The following is a 27,065-nucleotide window of genomic DNA, read 5'->3' as shown; positions in this document are numbered from 1 at the left end:
GCTAACGGTTTAGTTAGCTATAGCGAACAGACAAAAACGCAACTTTGTGCCCAAAAAATAAGGTGGCATTTGAATTTAAATTGCGCGCGTCGAAGGATTTGGAGAATTCTTTTTTTTAGGTTGGTAGTGCTGTCAGTCATTTTTATGTCAAATTTCATGTCAAAATATTCATTAGTGTTTGAGATACGTGTCGTTTTGTGAGCTGCTAAAAGTGAGTTTTTCGTTTTTTGCGATGTTGAAATTTATTGAGCAAAGAATTTGCATTACATTTTGTTTACGGAATCAATTTTTTGCTGCGGATACGTTTAGGATGGTGCAGAAAGCCTTTGGTGATGAGGCTATGTCTAAAAAAAATGTTTGCAAGAGGTATAGTGAGTTCCAAGCCGGGTGGGAACGTGTCGAAGACGAACAGCGTCCAGGGCGACCATGAACCTCAACCGACGAAGCTCACGTTCAACAAATCAAAGATTTGGTGTTTGAAAAACCGTCGATTAACAATTAGAGACCTTGCTGATGAAGTTGGCTCAGCCAATACCATTTTGAAGGATATTTTGGACCTCAAGCGCGTCAAATCTCGACTGGTACAGAAAACATTGAAGTTTTTAGAAAAAGGCGTCACGTTGAAGTGTGTGAGACGATCCTTTTCAACTACCAGGGTGTCATGAAACGCATTATAACTGGCGATGAGACTTGGATCTATGCTTACGACCCCGAAACAACCGATCAATCGAACGAATATCGTGCCCAAAGATAGCCGAGACCAAAAAAATCGCGCCAAAAACGCTCAAAAATCAAGGTCATGTTGACTGTTTTCTTCGATTATCGTGGTGTTGTGCATTATGAATTCCTTCCAACCGGTCAAACAGTCAACAAGGAATATTATTTACAAATCAAATATTATTTGAACGTTATGCTTCGTTTGCGTAACRCTATCCGCCTAAAAAGGCCGGAATTGTGGAAAGACAATTCTTGGTTTTTACATCAGATAATGCACCATCCCATACTGCCCTCGTAATTCGTTATCATTTCGCCAAAAACTCAACCCATATCGTTCCGCAACCACCGTATACACCTGATCTGGCGCCGTGCGACTTCTGGCTGTTCACACCGCTTTTGTACGATAGAGGAGATTCAAGCCACAGCGAAGACGGAACTGAAGGCCATCCCGGAAAGTGACTACAACCAGTGTATAATAAATAAGATGTGTTGTGATTACGTTAAAAATTAATGAAATGGTTCAGGCGTTGCTCCAACCACCATCGTCCACCATGAATTTGTTCCTCTTGGACAAATTGTTAACGCCAAGTTTTACGTAGAAGTCCTTAAGAGACTCAAACGAAGGATTAATAGGGTCCGACAAGATATCGCAGCCGATTGGAACCTAGATGTGGCCCCCGGAATTTTTTTGTTTCCTTGTCTGAAGAGACCGATTTAAAGATAAGCATTTTGAGACTACAGGCTATTCCGAAGAATATCTTCTGTGACGCCTTCAATGCTTGGGCTGGCAGCGCTACATCGACGCAGAAAGAGCCTAGTTTGAAAGTTTTTAAAGAATTGAAACGATAGGTTCAACAATTTTAATAATATGGACTCAGCGAAATTACCTTCCCGCCAAACCCTGTATTACAGTATACATACATCGGATATCTTAATACAATTAAACATTAATATTTCGATTAGTACTACACGATGCGATATGATGTAGTGATTAGTTAGGTTGATTTTAATATTAATAATTCGGATATAAAGAAATACGTAGAAGTGAAGAGAGATCGGGGCCACCAAAAAAGTTTAAAAAGATAATCTGGCATAATATGATAGGATTGAAAAAAACTTTTGACGACTTGCTAAGGGCTCATGTACGAAAACGAACCATGGTATGCTACAAATTTTTCATTATTTGCTTAAAAATTTACAAGCAATATTATACTTCCCACTAAACAAAGAAAATAATCATAAGAATTGAAAAGAACATACATATTGGAAAAAATTCAACAAGGTTAGTAAATATTATTATTTGGTGCATAATATTACTCTAATAACTTAATGCTACAATGTGAAAATAGGACTACACCCACGTCCTCTTCTCAAATATCACAGTTTTAAATTTCATATGATTTTTTCACACCACTCTCTAAACCAAGCAGCAATATAATATACATACTTATAACTTATATATCGGAATAAAACTTTTAACGAATACTGGCTATAGGATAGTAATTTCAAGTAAAAAATTTTCGAAATGGGGTTATAACGATTTCAATCTCCGAAAGTATGGACCCCAATGAATGTGCAGAAAAAATGACAATTTGTACTCTATATACTTGTATATTAGATAAAATTAGAATCTTTTGCCGATATTAATGTACCCATGTGTCAAAAATAAAATCGGATCAATATTTATCTATCTCATATAAAGAATTTGCGGTTGATAAGATGTGATTTATCTTAATAACAATAAGAGAGGGTATATTTCTAAAAGTTCTGTCCTTGTTTAACAAAAATGTTTCTAATACAATAAATAAAGTTAACCCAAAACTATAACTATAAATCCATAAAATATAAAGGGACGTGATTGTGCTGAGCACTGAAACGTTGAATATGATGAATGAATGGTTGAATCAGTTTACATTCAATACTTAACATGGGGACAGATTTAGGACATACATGTACACGAAATAATAAATGCGTGTATGTGCTGGTTTCGAAATTCATTCTTTTTGATGTTCGATAGTTCGGCGTTCTGGTTATGCTACCTAAAAGCCCATCATTTGGGTCTCTCTGTCCTGAAACAGCTTTGTCCCAAATCGCCTCTTCGTCAGGCGCACGCGTTGAATTTTCTCATTTAATATCCATGAGAGCATCCAAACGAAATATACAACTTCAATAAATACATATATCTATACAGTACATATCTATTTACATATAATCAAAGGTTTATGTATATACATATATATGACGTTGTGCATAAAAAGCATGGTAGATACTTATTATATAAAATTATTCTCGCCTCAATTGGCCAATGACAAGCATTCATAAGGTTGGATTTCAAATCTAAATTCAGCCACACTGAAGGGTGGGTCGGAAAAACGACACGCCCCACATGAATAATGAAAATTTGTCCTTCCCAAATAAACTGGAGTTAGTGAAACTCATCATAGAATTCTTTATCATACGGTTGTCTAGTTGTAAAATCTGTTCGGGTCCGTTTAGTTTAAACAGTCGTGAATTATTGTGAAAAAAGTACTTTAGATATAATTATGTGCGTGTTTTTATATTAGTCGTTTCATAATTCATTGATTTGTAATTCATAGTTAGTTTTGGATCGGTGCTAATATGTGTATATACATAAAAACATACATGTGAAAAGTGTCATTGTTTACGATTCAACGGTGTGAAAAAGTAAATCGAAGAATGAATAATATGATCTATATTTATGAGAAAATTTGTATTTAGAAAGTTAAAGGAAGAAGATTATAACAAGTTCCTCAAATTGCTATTTGGTAATATTTTGTCCTGCATATTTATATGCGGGATATAAATAGATTCAAAAACAGTGCTTCAAAATTTATTCGCCGACGACTTTTGACGCCTCTCGGGCGTTTAAGCTCGAGGAGGATTTCGTAGGGAGTTGTGTGACAATGTCGATGTATTCAACAACGGATAAAATGAAAATGTCTGCTCCTACCTGCTTTCCTGGCCGATACAGCCCTACTTATAGGGGTCCGGATCAGATGAGGAGATGTATGCCGAATCCTTCTGTAAGTATAATAAAAGAGTGCAACTCTAAATTTGTTGAACAAAACATTGAACTTAATTTTAATGTAATAATACTCCATATTGTATATACATGTATAAGCAATTCGGCTTACATAGAATATAGAAATTTACAATTGATAAATTATATTGCTAAAGTTTTATATATATTTGTAGGTATTTTCACAAGTAGCTATGCAAAAATGTTTGTGTGAATGAATAGAGTTTTTAAAATTAGTTTTCTATTTGAATGCATTTTTCTTCTAAGTGATTTGTGTTCAACAACAAAAAGTAGATTCTAGTGAAATAATTTATAATTACTTCAAGAAGGAATTCTTTGAAAATAGTTTAGACAATATTCCCATGTAGGTATTATTTCTGATAATATGTAGAGTTAAGTACCAACATTAATATATATGCAAAGTGTATCTAATTGGATAATAATTTTTGTTTTTATTAATTTTGAAGAATTTTTGAGAGAACGACGCCTAGTGGGTTATAATATTGATATTTTCATATAGATTTGAGCCTTTAGTTCCACATGAAAAATACATACAATTCTCTGATATGTATACTCATAAATTAGTAAATATGTGCTAGAAAAAGATACGCCATAGACGCTGAAAGTTACAGTGTAAGAGTTTCGCATTTATGTGCAGATTTAAAATTGTGAATTAAGCGGTTAAAATGGCTCGTTGACCTATAGATATTTAAATCTATACTATTCTTTATAGGAATGGACTTATAGTATAACCACATTTTTTATCGTTTGTAAAACATTTTTTTTTTTGAATTTTTACGAAGTAGTATGCATAAAATTTGGGATATGTTTTTTACAGTATTTTAAGATAATGTAGTAAAATACATTTAATTGGTTCTTATACCTTTTTACTAAGCAAAAAAGTTTATAAAATATTAGTAAATATGGATTTAAGTTTTGGTGTTAGCATTGGCTTCCACTGACCTCTTAAACTCTTTCTTCGCTTTGCTGTATTTTTCTTATTTTTATATCTTAGCTTGGTTTGGTTACTTTTCACTAAAAACTAAATCAAGTTCGAGATTTCGAAAAGAGGAAGATTGAACATCTAATAACAACCCTTATATTAATTTGTTCATTGTTTGCTAAAGTTTTATGACGGCCCAAATCGTCTTCAATAATATCTGAAATAGTTAAATTAAACTTTACATTTTATGTAAAAGGTACATCAATGCATATGTGGAATTCAATTGTCCCATTTTGAAATATGGCAAATAAAGAGGAATACGAAAATTTACTGGAACTAATACCATGGAAAACGCTTTGTGCAAACGCTAGTACATAAGTGATTTGAAAATTAGTCTGATAGGTGATTTGAAAACAAAAGATGAAGTACACTTACTCAATTGCTAAATCAGTAAATAAACTAAAGTTTACAAAAATCCGTTAATTTCTAAATATTTTATATAACTTTCCGCTTTCTCAGCTTGATCAAAGTTCATCGAGGTCAACTAATAAAACTTTGTGGAAATAATTAGATATTTAACATTTTTTGGTAACATTCAGACATTCCGAATATTTTAAATATATCTTTAAAAAATTTTTCTTAATATTTTAGGAATGTTTTACGCGTTTTTAACATACTGTTATTACTTAATATTTCTCAATCTTTGGGGTATTTAATAAATAATAAAAACTTTACACTTCTTTGATTGTAAAATTTTTTAGGAATAATAAAGTATTTTAACTTTTTTCACTTTTTTTTAAGTGTAAGTAATAATAAAACTATCACAACTAACTATTCCGGTTATTCAAAAAACTGCCAACACTTTCGTTACACCCTGGAGTTTAACATGTCCTCTGAAGTATTCGCAAATGTGTTTCCCTATTTGGTGGAGAAATGTTTCCTATCGCATTAAAATAGTGTTATTGCCCCTTAGTTTGCAAAAGAATTTATGCCTAGCGTTTTCATAAAATTATATTATTTACTAGTTCATCTTCAACTTTTAAAATCAAGAGTTTTTGAAAATTGGTAAGGTTTAAGAAAGTTATTTAAAAAGATTATAAATAGTAGTACAGTACAAAAGTTAATCTGGTTGTATCGGAATCAGAATTGAAACCGATAAAAAAAATTAAGTATTATATTATCGAAACAGAAATTTTATAGTATAAGTTAAAATGTATGTAAGTGTATTTAGTTAATTTTTACATGTACATTGTCATTGATTGAAGATTTCAAAATAGTTTGTGTTATCTTTTGCAACGCAGAGCTTAATCAAAACTCAATTATTTTAAAGTCCATTTACGATTTATATATTTAAATAATATTAATATTATTCAATCAATCAATCTATTATATGCCGACGTTAAAGAAATAATTTAATGTACATATTAAATTACCGACTATATAAAGGCATTCTTGAAAACTTTTTGTAACCGTAAACAAATGTGGTCTTCACAACCATCACGTCCAGGTGGAATTTAAATATTGTCTTCGTTGTATCTTTTCGGTCACAACGAAGCGGTTTTAACCGATTGCGGCAATTTGAATAGTATACATCGGTAAATCACGTATGTTAGGGTGAGTTGGTGAAATTAAAAGAATAATCAGTTCGGTTAAAGTGCAAAACGTCTATCACGTCATCCAATCAATTTTATATGTGAATATGCTATATACCATATAGTATAACTCATACACTGACCGACACAGGTTTGTTACAAAAACGAAAACCATTATATTTAGTAGTTGGGAGTTGTGGTAGTATTGACCTCATTTTATATATTTTTATTACACTATGTATTAACTCGTTATTAACTGTTCGAAAATTCGGATATTAGTTATATAGGGGCTATGTCAAGTTGTTGCCCAATTCTATCTATTTTAGGCACAAAGATATACTCTTATGTTATGAGTAAAACACGCTTCCTCCTGACATAGGGATGTATGAAGAATATCACGAACTAAATTTTGTAGAAACCGGTCGGGCGGGTCCTGAGATATCACATTTCACCAAAAAGTAGGCGGTTCCACGTGATATTTTCACAGCGGCTCGCATAAAGCCCTCTCATAGTATGGAGGAGGTAAAATTTAATGTCTCTGGCGTATTTGGTTATTGATTTATTTGCGCTGAGAAAATTCGGTTGTTGAAGCTTTAGTGGTTTAGGAGAAATGTACAATGGACGATGGGCGTTGCACCGCCAGCTTTTTGGTGAAATCACATATCTCTGGACCCGTCAGACTGATTTCGACTAAACTTAGTACGTTGCATTCTAATCATATATCCATGTCATGGCGTGAAATTTGGCGAAACCGGTTCACAACCATGCCTACTTCTCATATAACATAACTTTAAATTCCATTTGATTCACTCAAATCAGGAAGATATTGAAATAACGAGGTAAAACTCTGCACTTATAATTCCTACTTTAAAGGAATGTCACCTTATGACTAAAATATGTCCAAATCCAACAAAATTTTCTTAAGACCCTAGGTACCGAATATGTGACCCCCAGTACCTATAGTTGATTTTTGACCGAAAACATCGGTCAATGCGTGAGATATACAATTGAAGTTTTGACAGAAACCTTTCCTGACAATAGTAGTTATGTGTATTAAAAATTGGTTGAATCGGGTTTAAACTTCCCTGAGCCTACATAATCCCAATATAAAAGTTTTCGAATTCACAAGTGAGTTTATGGTTGTTATAACGGCCAATATTTGAGTTTCCTCAATGAAAATTACAGAACATTTACTCATAACAGAATATCTTTGTGCCTAAAATAAATACAACAGGGTGAAAACTTGACCTGCCCCCCATATAACTATTGCCAGAATTTTGGAACATCGGCAAACTTTGCTCCATATGATACATATTATATTATATTGGGTTTTATTTTTCTTTCAAATCTTATGTCGAACTTGTCGGTCAGTGCATGAGTTATATTGAGTATATCTTCTTCTTGATTGGTGTAGTCACCGCTTACACGATTATAGCCGAGTTAACAACCGCGCGCCAGTCGTTTCTTCTTTTCGCTACGTGGCACCAATTAGATATTCCTCTTCCTCTGCTTCGCCCGGCGGGTACAGCATCGAATACTTTCAGAGCTGGAGTGTTTTCATCCATCCGGACAACATGATCTAGCCAGCGTAGCCGCTGTCTTTTAATTCGCTGAACTATGTCAATGTCATCGTATATCTCGTACAGCTCATCGTTCTATCGAATGCGATATTCGCCGTGGCCAACGCGCAAGGGACCATAAATCTTTCGCAGAACTTTTCTCTTGAAAACTCGCAACGTCGATTCATCCGTTGCTGGCATCGTCCAAGCCTTTGCACCATATAGCAGGACGGGAATTATGAGTGACTTGTAGAGTTTGGTGTTTGTTTATCGAGAGAGGACTTTGCTTCTCAATTGCCTACTCAGTCAGAGTATTGAGTATATATATGTATAAAATTGCTTGAGTTCCGATACTCTGGCTGAGGTTTTACATTTTAAAGAATTTTCCTGGTGTTGATTCTTAAAGTTGCAAGGTATAAAATGTTCGGTTGCACCCGAACTTAGGCCTTTCTTACTTGTTCTAAGTTCATTTTGTGTGACACAAAGCCAACTATGATCGTTCTTCATTCTTTCTCCTGTAAAGTTCCGAAAGTGTTCTTGCGTTATATTGTATTTTAAGTGAAGATATACTTATTTCGGTTTAGCTAAGCCAAAGTTGAAACCAACAGTACTTACCTGAAATTTTTGGACTAATACCGTTAGCAAAATCCATTATAGCAGAAAATTTGAATTTGAGTCTGTGCAAGAGTACGCCGATACCTCATTAAGGTGGTATAGCCGCAATCTTCAGAGGTACACAGTTTTGTTTTGCATATATACAAGGTGTTTTCCAAAGTAAACAGGTCTTTGTGAATCTAGCGCCCCCTGGTGGCGCCATCTATATGTCGACTGGTGAGTTAAAATCTGATATCCGATTGTTTATCGATTATCCAGTGAGAATTTCATTTGATCGATTGGAAGAGAAGTTGTTGCGTTTTAAGTGTCAGTATGTTTGTGTTATCTGTGTTGTGCACCACAATTTCTTATCGTTTGTTGCAGCATCGGATAGAGTTTTTCGATTCCTTTCTCCTCAATACTTAACGAATCGAAGACAGTTAATATTTCGTCGTATTGCCATAATCAAACACCTTTTCTTTCTTGCATATATGTATGTATCATATGGTGCTCGCTATAATTGAGCTGGTTTTAGATTTTTGCATTTTCATAGTTTAGAGTTGTTATTTTTTTACTAATAATTTTAGTTATTTATTTCCACTATTTAAAACAAATTTTGTACAATTATCTTTATATATTATAAACTAGGAAAAGAGATGAAATTTAATATAAATATGATGAAAAGTCGCCCAAAGGGCTGTTAATCATTGTTGTACTTGTTTGAGGTATAGAAATCATATCGTAGTTCTAAATCAATTTCTGTTATATTAAGCAGAAAGCCGTATTATGGTTGTTCGGCATAAAGTCAACTAGAATAGCGATAACTATTATACCTATAAACTACGTATTATATTAGGACTGGGGTAATTCATAGATCGATTAAAAATTTTCACCACATTTTAATATATCAAAAAATTTACTTTCCCTTAATATTAAAATTCATCTACATATTTTAAATACAATTTATAGGTTGATTAATACTTCGTGTAGGTTCTGCCATGTATGATGGCATGTGGGGGGCTTGAAAAGTAATAGTTTAATTTCAACCAGTATGAGAGATAGAGGTACTAAAGACATAATTTATAGTTATATTTCAATTTCTTCATTAGTGATTAGATTATCTATTGTAAAGTGAATGAAACTAACTGAATTGCAATTTTGTTTTATGAACGAGGTTGTGGTTATATTTCGATTTCCTTAATTTTAAGCCGTTATATACGATGTACAGAGAGAGGTGGTTGAAATCAAGATTACGCCATCCAAATTTGTCTGACGTCATTCTTCTAGAATAGATAAGGGATATCCCCATTGTGAATTTTTAATACTAATTCCATGCAACTCATTTGTATCATTATATTAGATGTAAAATTTAATGTCTCGACAAAAGTATGTATTTAGTTATTGCTTTAAATTAGTGTTTTAAAGAACTTATATAAAAACATTTTATGTTAATGAAAACAGTGCTTAAATAATAGTAGTAGTTCTAGGACAATTAAGTTATCTGTCTCCATTTTTTGTATATTTTAGTAAAACCGCTAACATAGAGTTTCCAAGTTTGATTACATTTAATATCTTTAAAGAAACAGAAAAATTTATGAACATTAATCTTCAAAAAAATATTTGCTCTTCAAATGCTTTATGGATTTTTCAAGAAATATTTTTTTTTCGTAGATGTAGTCAAATTGCTTATCGCAAATATCATTGCTGTTGTAGTGTCATACACAAGCATAACGGCAAATGTAATCGACTAGCCTTCTGTAATAGCGGTGTATATTTTTAATTACTTTCGCATAAAAAGGAAATTCTAAAGTATAATATTTAGTAACGCATTTATCAATCCTGCGATAATTGAATTATTCTCTTGGTTACATGGTTATATTTTATTTGGTACCTTAACTTCCCCCAACTAAATTTATTACACGGCTTTTAGCACTCTTTTTGAAGCCGTGTACATGTATTTTGTTTATGGTTTCGTGTACATATCTATGTATATATAAAATAGAAGAATATGAAAGTTCAATATAGTTAGCAAATAAATTACGCGATAATGTACAGCATATAAAATTTATTGTATTAAAACCATTTTAAAAACCAAAAAATGTCGATGTTTTACTTTTTGATATCTATTAAATGAAGAAATAATACACATCAATTTCTCTAATTAAATTTGGAACTTAACAGAATTTAACTACGAAATATAAAAATATATTTTATCGAATTATTTTTAATTAATACAAAAAAGTTCACATACCATCATATATTTCTCGTACATTTACACTACATAACATTATCAATATTGCTTGTACATATTTCCAGACCCGTATTTTAGAAGACGCTTCCCTTTTATGCAATTCTTGGTCGGCTCGTCAGAATGTAAGTAATTATGTATATTCTCTGTATAATTTTGTGCATTGTATATAAATTTCATAAAACATTTCTATATCATCTAAAATTTTTAAAAATCTGTTTGTTAAAAATAGAAAATTATGTAGTAGTAGTATGTGTTTAAATATAATGATATCAAAAGTTGAAATTAGCATTGGTCACTCATAATTTTTAAAAATAGTAATATTTCGGTTCGGAGGATGGAGTCATGTGTAGAAGTTCACGCAAGTGAGGAAGTTTTCTGATCGCCATTCACTTGGGAGTGGCCAGAAACGATTATTTTTCATATGACTCAAGCAGCTCACGACTACCAGTCCTTGACCAAGTATCTTCTGGATAGCCTAAGAACATCCGTTTGAAGACGAGCTAAAGTGAGAAGGCGAAACATCCCCTACACCACGACCCGCCACGTAAAAAACACCCCTAATGAAAACGCAACATGAATCGACACTCACCACATCTTCGTCGATTTCAAAGCTGCTTTCGACAGCACGAAAATGAGCTGCCTTTATGCCGCAATGTCTGAATTTGGTATCCCTGCAAAACTTATACGGCTGGGTAAACTGACGTTGAGCAGCACCAAAACCTTCGTCAGAATCGGGAAGGACCTCTCCGAGCCGTTCGATACCAAACGAGGTTTCAGACAAGGCGATTCCTTATCGTGCGACTTCTCAACCTGCTTCTGGAGAAAATAGTTTGAGCTGCATAACTAAATAGAGAAGCTACCATCTTCTATAAGAGTGTACAGCTGCTGGCGTATGCCGATGATATTGATGTCATCGGTCTCAACACCCGCGCCGTCAGTTCTGCTTTCGCCAGGCTGGACAAGGAAGCAACACAAATGTGTCTGACAGTAAACGAGGGCAAGACGAAATATCTACTGTCATCAAAAAAACAGTCGTCAGCACTCACGACTTGGCACTCACGTCACTGTTGACAGTCATGGCTTTGAAGTTGTAGATAATTTCGTCTATCTTGGAACTAGCATAAACACCATCAACAATGTCAGCTTAGAAAGCCAACGCAGGATAACTCCTGCCAACAGGKGCTACGTCGGACTGAGTAGGCAATTGAGAAGCAAAGTCCTCTCTCGACAAACAAAAACCAAACTCTATAAGTCACTCATAATTCCCGTCCTGCTATATGGTGCAGAGGCTTGGACGATGACAACAACTGATAGTCGACATTGCCATGAGCTGTATGAGATATATGACGACATTGATATAGTTCAGCGAAGTAAAAGACAGCGGCTACGCTTACTAGGTCATGTTGACCGGATGTACGAAAACACTGCAGCTCTGAAAGTATTCGACACTGTACCCGCCAGGGACGCAGAGGAAGACCTCCCCTCCGTTGGAAGGACCAAGTGGAGAAGGACCTGGCTTCACTTGGAATATCTAATTGGCGCCACGTAGCGGAAGGAAGAACGACTGGCGCGCGGTTGTTAACTCGGCTATAATCGCGTAAGCGGTGACTACGCCAATCAAGAAGAAGAATATATTGGTTCACTTCATTTCGGCAAAGTCAAAGATATTATTTAAATAAATAATAATTTTAAATTTTCAAGTAATTCATAGGATAATTCAGTAGGGTTTCCAGAAGTTAGGCAAAAAATCCGAAGGGCATTTAACCTCATGGAATTATTAAATTTTGCAAACTTTTTTTAAAATTGAAACTAATACAATATTAAACAGAAGTTTTTGTAAATAAAACCCCAAATTTATTTTAATGATTTAGTTACATTACGAAATAGGTTATTTTTTTGTACTGGTTTAAAATTCACAGTTACTCTTAATTATTATTTTTTCAGGAAACTTTATACATATAGAGTCATCTGCCACCTAATTAGCAACTTTCTTATTTTCAAGCCAATTTATGTATGTAGGTGTTGATGCTTTCAACTGCGTCGGGAAAACGCTGTTGTCTGAATATCTTGCTCAACAACTGATTTGATTGAGTATGAAATCTTTATTTCAAATTGGACTAGTCATTACACAGTTGCGCCGGTTTACGAAGTGTTTTCTTGTTTTGTTTCTTGATATGTTCTCTGCTTTCAATGACGTTTTCTTAACTTGATATATTTTGATATTATAACCAACGTCAACCGACTTTCACTAACGCTTCGATCTATTTTTCTTAAAATCTCAGCTTTTTGAAATCAATCTAATATAGTATATGTGTTTACGATGATATTTTCTGCTTAGTTGAAAGTTCGTTTTTACCTATTCGGTTCGGGTGCATTTTATACTATTGCAACTTGCAAGAATCAAAATCAAAGAAATACTTTCAGGTGTAAAACCAATCATATAGAGTAAAGTCAGCTGGATGTTCGAAAATCCGGATATTATTATATAGAGGCAATACCAAGTTTTCCCTGAAATTTATCTATTTAAGATACAAAGTACACTGTTATGAATAAAAAATGCTCTCTTATTTTCTTTTGGATTACTCACATATAGGACGATATATGCGGTACAAAGCTCCCCAAGTTCGAAAATTTATACATTAAGTCTATATGGATAAGGGAAGTATTGATCCGATTCAACGCATTTTTGACATACAGACATATCAATATAAGAGATGGATTATCCCTTAATTTCAGTTATATATATCACACATTGACCGACATTTTCGATCAAAAGTCAACTATAGGTACCGGGGTCTAAATATTCTGTACCTAGGGGCCTAAACAGTTTTTATTGGATTTAAACAAAATTTTGGCCATAGGGTGGCACACATTAAATACAGTGTTCGTTTTATCCCGTTACATTAACAGCTCTTGATTTGAGTACTGTAAACTGAACGAATGGAGTTTAGTAGTTTTAGGTGTGGTAGTTGTCCGACTGTCCATTTTCACAATGTGACATAAGAATGTAAAAAGAATGGCACGTACTAAATTTTGTCTAAAGCGTACTAACTTTTGTCTAAAGCGGTCAATCGTGTCCCGAGATATGGGATTTCACCAAAAAATGTGCGGTGCCACGCCCATCGTCCAATTTTCACACCAGTTCCCATAAAACTCACAAATGCCATCTCGGTGGTAAAATTTAATGACTGTGGCATATTTAGTTACAGATTTATCGCGCTTTTAGTAGTTTTTAACAGTACCTACCGTTATATAGGGAGTCAGCGGTATTATCCTCCGATTTCATCCATTTTTACACTGCAGGTAGTATTTGCAGTCAGCAATTTTATTTGTAGTAATTTAAGCGGTTGGGGGCGGGGACACGTCCATTTTTTAAAAAAATCTTTCCCACCAAATTGTACCAAATTACAGTTGAATACCTTAAGTTAGTACTTATAATATTTATGGCACTTTATATGTTTTCGGTTAATGAAAATTTATGGGCGTGGCAGTGGTCTGACTAGTCTATATAACCCTATATCTATCTCGCTCGATTTTATGTGATTCCTACAACTGTTAGGTGAACAGAACTACAATACTCTGTAGCAACTGTTGCAAAAGTATAAAAATTTTAACTCTCATAACTTAGTATATGTATGTGTGTCCTTGCTCCGACAATACAAAACTAACAAGATTCTCACAAAACAAAAAGAAATTCCGGTACAGTAAAAATGAGCTACATACATATATACTGAATAAAAATTTGACGATGAAAGCGGCCGATATATCCGAAACTACTTGACCAATTCCAAAGAAATTGTGATAATAACACGTTTTTTATGTGAAGTTCAATGCATTTGGATGACTTTTTAACGAACAGGACGGTCAATCTCTGGGATACCTTAAAAGAGGCAGATAGGATTTTTTCTGGAAATACTAAGTTTTGCGTTCGCTTTTTCGTTTCAAATGGCTTTTTGAACAATGAATGTTAAGCACTAACAAATCACTCATTAAATATTAAAATTATACATTTCTTCATGATAATATATGTACTTAATATACTTACCAAATCCATAAAATATCGTATATGCCGCGTCTTATTTCTTGAGGTGTAGGATTGAAATTTGACAGAACCGAAGCAAATAGCCGAACAATCACGCAAAGACAATGTTCAACTCTTCACATAGTGCAGTGCAGCATAAAATGACGCAAATTAAGATACAAAACTGTACAACGAAGAATTAAAAAGGGGCCCCAAATAACCAAAATTGCACCTTCCAAATCATTTTAACATCTCATTAACCTAACAGAAAGATTTTTGAACTTTCGATATTTTCGGCAAAAAGTCAACTACATGTACCGGGGCCGATAGGTTTTTGGTCATAAGGTGATGCTTTAAAAGCACTATTCATGCAAAAGGTGTAACTCGTTATATTAATTCAAATCAAATGGACTTTTAACTTGTGTTGTTGGGAAAGGCGTGATGGAAGTCCGACTTCACCCTTTTGCACTGTGACATAGGAATTTAAAACAATAATGTTATATTCTTACTTTAGTTGGTGTAGACCTTTGTTCTAATTTGATATAGCTAATATCAGCAGTTACGCTGTTCTCATTGATGTTTTGCACATCAACTGAAGTCAAAATGTAGCCTCTTAGCTTAAGTTTATGTCAGTAAGACACGAAGTAAAATATTAATCAAATATCTCTCTTCCGGCCTTTTGGTCTTTTGAATTTCGCGTCTATGTATAAAGCACTACAGAGCTTGTATCTGGCAATACTATACATCTTTGAAAGGTCTTGACATAACCTACAAAACGACGCTATGATTGATTACTTTGGATATGGCGTTTAACAGTTATAGACATGTAAACATGGAGTTTAGTAACGCCGAAATTCGCCCTATTCTAAAATGTTCCTTCGTTAAAGGCAAATCCGCTAGAGAAACGTTCCGTGAGATGTTTCGGTGCCGCATGAGATGACCCAAAAAAACTTTTTGGACACTTTCTGCTCAAACGGAACGAACTCGACCCATTTTTGAAGCGAATGGTGTCCGGCGACGAAAAATAGATCACATACGACAATATCAAATGAAAACGGTCGTGGTCGAAGGCCGATGGATCGTCCCAAATAGTGGCCAAGCCGGGATTGGTTGCCAGGAAGGTTTTGCTGTGCGTTTGGTAGGATTGGAAGGGAATCATTCTCTAAGAGCTGCTCCCATATGGCCAGAGGCTTAATTATACCATCTACTGCGAACAACTGAAACGCTTGAAGCAGGCGATCGACCAGAAGCGTCCAGAATTGGCCAACAGGTGTAGTGTTCCACCAGAACTACACCACACCACACACTTCGTTGATGAATGTTGATGATTCGTAGTTATAAAACTTGACTGATTCATCAACTCTTTAAAATACCGATTTCGTGGAATAATGAATGTTGAATTCTTTCGTAACATTTTTTAATATGAAGTTTTGCCAACAACTGAATATATTTCCCGGCTTGCATCCGTGCATGTTGTAAAGGTATGAAATGTTCGGTTATACCCTTAGCCATTCCTTACCTGCTTACTAAACAGTTTTGTCAATACTTGAAGATATTTCCCAGGCTTTCTGGGAAAGCTTGAAAATTGGAAAGTATAAAATGTTCGATTGCACCTGAACTTAGATATTTCCTTTTTTAAGTTAATTACGTTTTCCATTCAAATATATTTGAGTGCTACTATATTATCCTTTTGATTGAACAAACTGGTACATTGATTCTCTAGTTAATTTTTTTATACGTGGTAAATGGAGGAATACTGAACCTCTTAGCTACAATTAAGGCTGATTTTTTATTCACATTGTACATTATAGCTATAATTATTAGTTGTTAATAGGACTTTATCCGAAATATTAATATATTCTCACAATCAATCAAAATATTTTTATATGCAATAATCATAATAACAAGAACATATTCAATACATCCATGAATAAATTCATTGTGGGCATTTTAAAGCATCCCTAGTATTTGCTAAAATATCCAGTACAAGAAATCAAATTTTTTTTTTTGGAGAGCTATGCCATTAGTATGAATTGAGAAACGAAAAAAATATACATGCATTTATACACGTTTGGAAGCCTATTGATAAAGTTTACACAAAGAGCTTTGAGGTGCATTCATATGACCGCATCGGGCGTGGCACTGATAATTTTTTAGGGGGAAACTACAAAACTCAGAGACTACTAAACCAGCGAATATAGCAGCATATCTTTTTTATTACCCATTATTATTATTATTGATATCTTCTTTTTTTGTATGTATTTAAATTGTTTGATAAACGTTTTAGCCCTGATTTATTGCAGAAATATAATCTTCCCCATTAAAAGAAGTAATAATTTGCTAAATATTTTCCCCATTTAAATTGTTTAGACCTGCAGTTTAATTGAATTCAATAGGAAATTGAAAATTCCACAAGTTAACAATTTCTTAATCACAAGAATGGTAATTTCCCAAATAATATTTCCCCTTAATCTTAATAATAATAAACCAACTAGTATATATTTTTTATTAAATAAAGTTTTTGATAACTAATAAGTACAAAGTCGTAAAAGAAGCAGCTAAAAAACAATAACAATTTAGTTAGCTACTTAAATACCGGAGCAGTATTAGATTCAATAAATTAACGTAGTTTGTAGATAAAGCACGCTGAACATATGTATTTATTTCAAATGAAGTACTGTTGTTGTAATATTGTTGCACCATGACGTGTGGGAGCTAACTAGGGACGGATCGAGATAATTTACCGCTCTAGGCAAATGCCAAATTTCCAAACATTTATTTTTTTGGAGGATAAACAATAATATGAACAAAAGTAAAATTGACATGACAGGTTTTTTTAAGACATCAAAACATTAACTTATAATATTCTCTTAAATCGTACAAACATCAGCTATATTTAGAGAAATTATTACTAAATATAGAAAAAAAAAATTTTTTAAAGCCTTTTAAAATTATCTGCTACTATTCCTGTATTCCATTTCCATTGATAGTACTTCTCCATTAAGGAAACATCCTGATGGAACCTTTCACCTTATTCGTCAGATGAGACTCCAACATATGTATTTTTAAGGACATATTATACCCTAAAGCTTTATACGATTATATATATATATATATATATTCTGATTTATGGTTTCCTAGAAAATTTTGTACAACGTTCACAAAGTATTTCCAGCCGAGTTTTTCTGATTATTCACTTTTTATTCAAGGCTCGTATACTTTATCAGTTGTCATGTATGTATGTGGAACTACAAATATACCCTCGTAATTTATAGAAATGAGTAAGTATGATATTTAAATGTAGTTCCATTTTAAAGGCCTAACTATAATATTTTTTTTTTTTTGAATGACTATAATGTACTTAAAATATTTAAAAACAATTAAAATGTTTACTTCTATTTTAGAAGGAATATGCATAATTACAAAAATTAGTGAAATTAAAGCAAAAAAAGAGTTCGGTCATGTTCATTAAATAGAATAAATAGAAAGGGGAATAAGGATGGTTTTTTGTACGATTCCTAGAAATGGAGAGCATTGACCACACCGATTTTTTTATATACAGCGTTCGTCCTACAAAAATTTATTTTTTTCAATATTTTCGATTAAATTCAAAATGGTGTATCTGTTGACAAAATATTTGTCGTCCTTCATTTCCAAATTCAAAATGATGTATGTATCTGCTGGCAAAAAGCAGATGACGTTTAACCAAACTTAACGAAACTTGATGTAAAGTATTCGGACAGTTGCATACGCTGGCTTAAGCTGGCTTATTCACATTATAGTTAGGCCTTTAGTCTTATCATTAAGTTTGATAAAAAAAAGTTATATTGAGAAAATTATGACACCAAACGAATTCCAATTTACAAATTCATAATCATGATTCAGTTATATAAGTTTGTGTTGAATGCAAAAAAAAAGAAAAAACAATTTATAAAAAGATGTTAATTCATGATATCAAAATCCGTTGTTTTGTTTCACTTTTATGATTTAAAATTGCAATCAATGAAAACCCGTCTTTTGAGTGATAATCGAATACCAATAAATTATAAATAACCCAAAATTTTCAAAATCAAAGTAAATTTTTTGACAATGAAGATTACATTTTTTTCGTAGGAGTAATCACACTTAGAATTATATAATTGAATCATGCTTAAAATATAGACAATCGCCCATACACAACTGGATTTCAACAGATTATACTGTCACTCGATCTACGATCATAGTTAAATATTTTCTTTGCACGGTTCTTGATAGAAGCACTTTTTGCAAATTATATCAAAATCGAAGGACCTTTTCAAATGACTTAATTTCAATTTAGTCTACGATTTGAATTTTTTCCCCCTCCTTAGAGGTTAATCATTGCAATTGAGTTCTTCATATTTTCAAAAGGTAAATAAATTTTTCATGCTACGCTGGCGTTTTTATTCAATGGCAATTGTAATAAAGTTTAGGCTATGTTATGTCACTGGCTAGTGACTAATATTCACTGTCTTTATGCAGGCTAAATATTTAGTCTTGTAGACATGAAAGGTCTTTTGAGTGCTTATTTTCTATTTTCGCTTCCCATAGGATTTACGTGCACATGTATTATATTCATTTTGGTGTTTACAGAAAGATTTTTAAAATAAAAAGGTTTATTTCTAAACCTTACAAAATAAAAAATTACACTTTAATATAAAGGACACTACAAACGCATAATCTGTATGGCACTACTGTCAAATGTTATGGCCATAAATGATAAATACTTGCTGCGTGTGCAAAACAACTGATGGATATAATACCAATATTTTGTTTCCAACTGACAAATCGCAAAGAGAGAAATGGGAAAAAATAATCTACATTTTAAGGCGGAGGAAGTAAAATAATATCTTAACCCTTAAAGGCGACAAAGCCCCGTTGCGGTACGTTCATTAAAATTACTTCCCACCCTTGAAGAAAGCAAGTCAGAAACCCTCATCTTCTGATGTATAGAAATTTTACGTTTTTACCGTTGAATAAGCCTAAAAAAACTTGTTTACGGGAAAATTACAACAAGAATCCGGAAGACATACGTAATATTTTGAAAGTTATTTCTATTTATCATATATATGTATAACTTTATATGTAAAAATTACGTGTCGCGTTGTTTGTTTACGATAAACTACTGAACCGATTGTAAGAAAATTTAGTATTTAGCAATTGCTTCTTTATTTGTGTGCTGGAAACTGAACGAATCAAGTGGAATTTAAAAATGTGCTATATGGGAAGTAGGCATGGTTGTTGTCCGATTTCACTCATTTTCATAATGTGATATAGGAATATGAAAATAACGCCACGTACCAAATTTTGTCGAAATCGGTTGGTCGGGTCCCGAGATATGGCAATTTACCAAAAAATGGACGGTGCCACACCCATCGTTCAATTTTCACACCGGCTCTAATAAAGCTTTTTTTAACCACCTGGGTGGTAAAATTTAATGTCTCTGGCTTATTTAGTTATTTATTTGTCGCGCTTTTAGTAGTTTTAGACAGTACCATTATATGGGGACTTTCAAACTATAGGAGTTCTTGTAATATTTATGCTGGGCGAATTTGGTCGTTGAACCTTGAGCTGTTTAGGAGATATGCACATTAAACTTATTAGGCAGCGGGGGCACGCCGCCTTTTACAAAAATTTGTATCCACAGGTGTCCCTTGCTACTGCGATCCGCTGTGCCAAATTACAGTTTTATATCTTAATTTAGTTCTTAGTTAAGGCATTTTATGTGTTTTCGGTTAATGGCGATTTGTGGGCATGGCAGTGGTCCGATTAAGCCCAAATTTTCACTGTATTGAATAGTTTATTACACTTGTATGAATAACTAGCAGGCCGCCCCGGGTATTCAACAAACTGTTCAAAAGTTATAATTTTGTATACACTTGCTTTTGCGTGGGGTCATTAAAAAGAGGTAAAATAAGGGAAATTCGAACATGAAAGTACATTGTTATTATTTTTTTTATTTTTGTAAAAAGACCTTTGCTATATATTTTACTTTCTGATGAGCTCTCATATTCGTTCGTAATTTTATATTTTCAATTGAAGTCCATAAGGGTGACGGTATGCTTTTATGATATCTGCTCGCGTACATATATTCATGACAGGAAGAGTCTGTCAGAAATCTCCGGCAAATAGAAAAGTTATCCCGCCATGAGAGCAGAGGAGTTTCTAAGGTCTTTTAGTGTTCCGTCCACGGCCTCTATATGTGCTTTAAGGCTCATGGTGCATTCATCACACATAATCAATGAGGCGTCTTGTAATAGTTTACCAAGAGGCACATTTTTGCGGATAGAGCATGTTGATTTTTGTTCAAGATTTATGGATAGCGGCAGTTTAAAAGTTGAATTAGCAGTTCTTTCATCTTTTAGAAGAGTTGCAGCAATTCCTGACGAAGGAACTGCTATCGTTATCTTTCCTGATTGTCTTATTTCAGCAAGTATTAAATTTGCAAGAAATATATTTGTTATTGTTCACGCTATCGACTGTAAGGTAAATAAAATAAAAGTATGACAACAAACAACTCTCTTAGTTATACTGGACACGCCGATATTGATGATTCTCTCAGAGTATTTTCCCAATGATCATCGTTTTCTAGTAAACCTCTGTCACGCCAATCTACCTGATAGGTTTCTTTGAGAGCTCCCTTAATGGTTTTTAAGTAGTCGAATGAGGTTGCAAAGTAAATACTCTGAAGGATGTACATCGTAGACCTAAAGCGGGATCTTTTTTATGCCTGGATGGCTAAGTACTTATGTCATATGTATGTAGTACAAGGGATTTTTTCTTGATAGTGAGGCACCGTTGCAGGTATAAGCCATTTTTGTATAATTTTGCCTATTTCTAAAAAATTCTAAACTTTAACAATATATGTTGACTCATGCAAAATATTTCTCTACTCAATGTTTCAGTTAACAAGAAAGTAATGACTTTTTTTGAATTTACGTTCGTAATTCGGTTAAAAATKAACATTTTATTTTTACAAACCATTATCATTGGAATTGCTACAGCGAACAGACAAAAACCTAAATTATTTTTTATATAAGACAATATAAAATGTATACCACTACAATATACTTATAAAGCAAAAAATACAGACGAATTAATTTAACAAATACATGATTTGTTTACATTTTGTAGTCAAATAATCATAAGTAAATACTTATTTCATTTTGTTGAACACATATTGATAAATATCAAACATACTAAATTATAAATATAGTATCTGTAAAAATCTGTTTAAACTTTATACTCATGTGCCTGGGTTATCTTCACCTAATCAAAGTATGTACGCAGTCTTTTTGCTTAGAGATTTGTCATTTCACGCATCTAAGTATTCCAAACGTAAGTGCTAACTTTTTGTCTATAATAATAAGGGTTTGAAAATATTGCTTACATGTAAATGTGAAGATATATGTATAATTGTTTATTTATATCAATAGAATTATTCTTTTATACCTATGTATATAGTATATGTATATATATATTCGAATTAAGTAAAAATTGTAGGCTAGTCATAATAAGTACGTTGCGTTGACAGCAACAAAATATTTTGATTATGGGTGGTTCAATATTAATTTATTTTCGTAAACAAAATCGAAATGTGGAAAAAATTACTATTTACCTCTCAACCTAGCTCGATAGACTTTACTCAAAAATGCTCTAACTTTTTCGCTCGTCTGAGAAATACGTTTTCTGGAGGTCTTCAAGTAGGACAATGTTTGAGAAAAAAGAATCGTATGTGGTAAAATTCGGAGAATATGGTAGATGGGGATGATCGGAACGTATTTTGACCAAAACGGCCGTGGCAGCGATGATTTGTTGTACGCAATAGAATTAATCGGACCATTCTATGTGTTAATAGAGAAAGAGTTACTTTCCAATTTGTAAATAGCAAAGTTGCCAGCGAAACTGTATCGTTATTATCTGAAATAATTAATAGATTACAATCATATTTGCTAACTATTTAACAAATACCATAGACTCACATATCGGTTTAACTACATTTTATTTTGCATCAGAAATATATACATACTCTATTAAAGTCAAATTAACTAATACAAAACTCTATATTCTTCATATTGCTGCTGTAGGAAGATATACATATAACTTATCACACAATAACATAATACTAATTAACTGAGACGAAACAAACTTAACGGAAATTGGTGGATAGGAAACAGGAGCCGTACTCCTAATACGAGGGTAATAATCGCACCTTTGATCTTCATATTATACATAGGGTATACATAGTAATTTCGTTTTTTATGTGCAATTTAAACACGATTTTTTTATTGTGCTATGTAAATATTTGCATTTACCGAAACGAAATTCTGGCGATGGTTTTCGATTACCACATTTTCTCCGCAGACATCACATAATTTTCACCTTGCTTGAACTGTGCTGTACTACCCTTTTGGTCGTAAAACAGTAAAATATACTGAAAATGCTCTTTTTGAACTTCCACCTTTGATAGGTCCTACCAAAAACTAATTAAAAAAATTGAATAAATTTGTTTGTAGATAAATCTTACGATATTAGCTGTTCAAATATAGAATTGTAAAGCGGATAAGGGTGAAGCTAGCTGCAAAAAAAATTCTATAAGATCAGCTGTTGTCATTAAACGAAATTACTTAGTGAACGACCCAATAATTAAAGAGGTAGCCTATTTTCAATAGAACGATACAACGAGCGACGTCTTGACGGGCTCAGGAATCACTCGCTCTTTGCGCTGTCACTTGTTATATTTGTCAGTATTGTGTTTAATATTACTTACGTTTAACGACGAACTCAATAATTTTGTTCTTAACTATATTTCTAATAATATAGGTAAGTTAACATTTTTTGACAAGTCCTTTCCATAGACACTAAAATTTAATGTTTTCGCGCCGATATGAATTGAACATTTAATATAATGTCTTTTTGCGGGATCGCAGCGAGCTCAAAATAATGTATTATTTGTGAACTAAAAGCCTTTTGAAAATTTTTCAGAAATATATAGGTATATATTTAATTATTATATTAGGTTGTCGAAAAAGTCTTGCGGTATTTTTATTGAATTTTCAATTGTTCATAAAATCTTTTTTGATGATTCATGCCCAGCTCTTGACTGATTCTGCGGCTGCTACTATGCCGGTCTCTTTCGACCAATTCAGCGATTTTATCGCAATTTTCGACGACAGGTCTTCCGGAGCGTGGAGCATCTGCGACCAGCTTTACCCCACAACGAAAACGTTGAAACCATCGTTTTGCGGTGGAAATGGAAACTGTATCGGGTCCATAAACTGCACAAATTTTATTGGCGGCTTGAGATGCATTTTTGTCTTTATCGTAGTAGAACTGTAAAATATGCCGTATTTTCTCTTTATTTTGCTCCATGTTTGCGACGCTAACTCACGAACGACTTAAAAGAAACGACAATCAACCAAATACGTGTTAGCGCGTGAAATGAGCTTTCCAAAAAGGTATAGCATGACCCGATGCGACGAATAAAACTAGAACTACGCGCTCTCAGCGCCAACTACCGAAAATAATAATATAATATATGGAGTGGAGAAATAAATTCACATTATGCCTCTTTGCGGAATCGTAACTAGAGCAAAGTAGTACTTGTATATTGCTTGTGAACTAAAAATATTTTGGATAATTTTTCTAAAATATATATTTTTAATATAATATTGTATATAATATAAGAAAAAATACGACAACAGTTATTTAACAGCGAAATTGAAACGTCACTTAGAAAAAGTACATCCAAACTTGACTGACCATTCGCAAGAATTCTTTGAAGGAAAATTAGAAAACCTAAAAAAATTTAAATCGGGTGGCACAAGATTTGCTCCATCGGAAAAAATATTACTAGCGCTTTTTGAGTTTTCTAAAATAGTACCACAATGTTACAAATCTCATACAATCTGAGAAACTCTTGTGAAACTGTGTGGGAACAAAGCCGTCCAAGAAGTTTTGGGATTAGAGGCCAAAAGTAAAGTTCAAGATACACCTCCTGATATACCTGTTTGTTAAATACTTAAGCCAATTGTAAATAATCTGATTGGATCTTATCAGTGTGGCTTTAGACCTGGCAAATCCGCCATAGACGAAACAGATATGTAGATTATGGAGATTGATGTTGGGCACAACTACAAATTATTGCACTTTCTCGACAGTTTTTTGTGAAATTCTTAAGCCAATTGTAAATAAACTGATTGGACCTTATCAGTTTAGCTTTAGACCTGGCAAATCCGCCATAGAACGAACAGATATGTAGATTATGGAGAATGAATGTCCGTCAAAATCGAAAAGGACCTCTGTGAGCCGTTCGATACTGGTAGACACATAATTTGTGACATGAAAATACTTTTGGTGTTTCTAATGCAGTTTGATACCCTGAAGTCAAATCTGAAAACAGAATTTTTCTTTCACCCACAGATATTCTAGAACCTGCGGTTTTGGATTTTTCAATACTACTGTGATCAAATTGAAAGGTGAATTAATTTGAATAAACTTATATATCGCGTATTTTTCGAAAAGGTAATTTTTTTTCTGTAAGTTGGTAGTATTTTTAGTGATATCTATGCTATATTTCGCGTCAAAATATGCATTCGTATTTGAGATTCGCGTTTTGCGAGACTCTATAAGTGAATTCTTAGATTTTTATTATGTCTGAATTTATTGAACGAAGAAGTGCCATAATGCACCATCTCATACTGCATTGGTGATTGGTGACCATTTCGCCACATTTTCAACTAATATCGTCCCAATCACCTCATTCGCCTGATTTACCTTCGTGCAACTTCTGGCTATTCAGCGAATTCACATGACTACTCCGAGTAGTGGCCAGTACGTCAGGCACTCATTCCGGGACAAAAAAAAAGATTACCAGTGGACCTCTAGTTGATCCTAGAAAGGTATTACTACCACCTTTTGCATATTAAATTGGGTTTAATGAAGTTATTTTAAATGGAAGAGGGTTCTTATATTAAGATGGAACATTTGAGGAAATGCTGAATGAAATTTACTGCCTATAAAAAAATGGGTTGCAAAATGTCCCTTATAGCAGAAACAGTGGAGAACAAAGAATCGTGGCCCGTGTCAGCTGATACGACCCATCTTATGGGCGCGCAATGTAAGTCCACAGTGAAAACCGCTACCCTTTCTCTTTGACGTAGGATGACTTGAGAATTCACAGCGTTTGGATTTTTTCCGTAAAACGTGTCAGCTGATTGCTCTCTCACACCGGAGGGTTACCAATCTCGATATACTGTAGTAATTATAAAAGTTGTCTTCAATATGTTTGAAATTTTCTTAAAATAACTCAAAATCAGAGTCGAATGCTATTATTTATAAATATATAAACTATTTTTAATAGTTTGTTTTTAGTTTTGATATTTTATATTATAAAAAATTGTAATTGAAAACATTGAGTCGATGTTGTCCGTTTTTGGCATGTCAACATATTAGTTATGACTTTCATATGGTGGTGTTGGGTTAAGGTTTTAAAGGCCAAAAAAAACATATATTTGTGTTTTTTTTGCAGCGAAATTAATTTTTATTTAATTTAATGACATATTATTGTTCAACTTTTGAAATATATTAGAAACAATTTTCAATGAAAAATATTAATAAATAAGCCTGTGAGACTGAATCTCCAGAAGCACCTTGAAAAAAAAAAGTGGATCATTATAACTCGTTACCGGATTTTCTGAAACAAAACAATTTAAATCTTTTTAAAGGTGATGTATTTTTCGAGGTAATCAGATGGAGTTTTTTTCAAGTTTTTACAGCATTTGGAAGTAAAAGGTGCGATTTTAACTAAAAAAATCGCGGTTAATTTGTTAATAAAAAATAGAAAAAAATGGAAAAAACGGTTCCAAATAGTCTGAGATTAAACTTTTTGATTACAAGTAAATAATTGTATAAAAATTTAAACAAGTAGAATTTAGTCGACTCTTTCTAGCATTTGAGTTTTTTATAATTAGCGCCTTAACCTAACCCCAAACGGTTACTCACAACCTATCAACGCATCTGATTTAAAAAATCTTATTGCAAAGGCAGAAGACTGCATGTTCACTGAGTACATTATCCTTTGTTTATATTCTTACCAAGATGTATTGTGCATTAAGGACTTAATTCTAGAAAAAGTATATATTTTTTGAAGTTAAAAATAAAAAGTCGATATACATTGAGTAAAAAAATTAAGATAATTTAATATAATATTATAATAAAATGGGTTTAATTACCTACTTATCTTTATTTGACATACATATATTCAGTTGTATTTGTTTGTTTTTAAGTTTTTATACTCTCACAACAGAGTTGCTAAAGAGAGTATTATAG

General features: G+C 33.1%; 1 protein-coding gene across 3 annotated transcripts in view; it reads left to right on the top strand.

Moving 5' to 3' along the window:
* Window positions 1–3,206: 3,206 nt before the first annotated feature.
* The window catches only part of LOC108972175 (inhibitory POU protein), a 74,827-nt gene continuing 50,968 nt past the window's right edge, over window positions 3,207–27,065 (top strand). For 2 of the 3 annotated variants that reach the window (XM_018938687.1, XM_018938689.1), the window contains exons 1-2: window positions 3,642–3,761; window positions 10,762–10,818. In XM_018938687.1, the coding sequence (XP_018794232.1) occupies window positions 3,642–3,761; window positions 10,762–10,818 (177 nt within the window). Of the gene's footprint in view, window positions 3,762–10,761; window positions 10,819–27,065 lie in introns of all 3 variants that reach the window. The other variant, XM_018938688.1, reaches the window with a different exon arrangement.

This window comes from Bactrocera latifrons, unplaced genomic scaffold (genome assembly GCF_001853355.1).
Source record: "Bactrocera latifrons isolate USDA-ARS-PBARC rearing strain unplaced genomic scaffold, ASM185335v1 scaffold_383, whole genome shotgun sequence".
NCBI classification, from domain to species: Eukaryota; Metazoa; Arthropoda; class Insecta; order Diptera; family Tephritidae; genus Bactrocera; species Bactrocera latifrons.
Note: the sequence above shows the minus strand (reverse complement) of the source record. Positions and strands in the feature narration are given on the sequence as shown.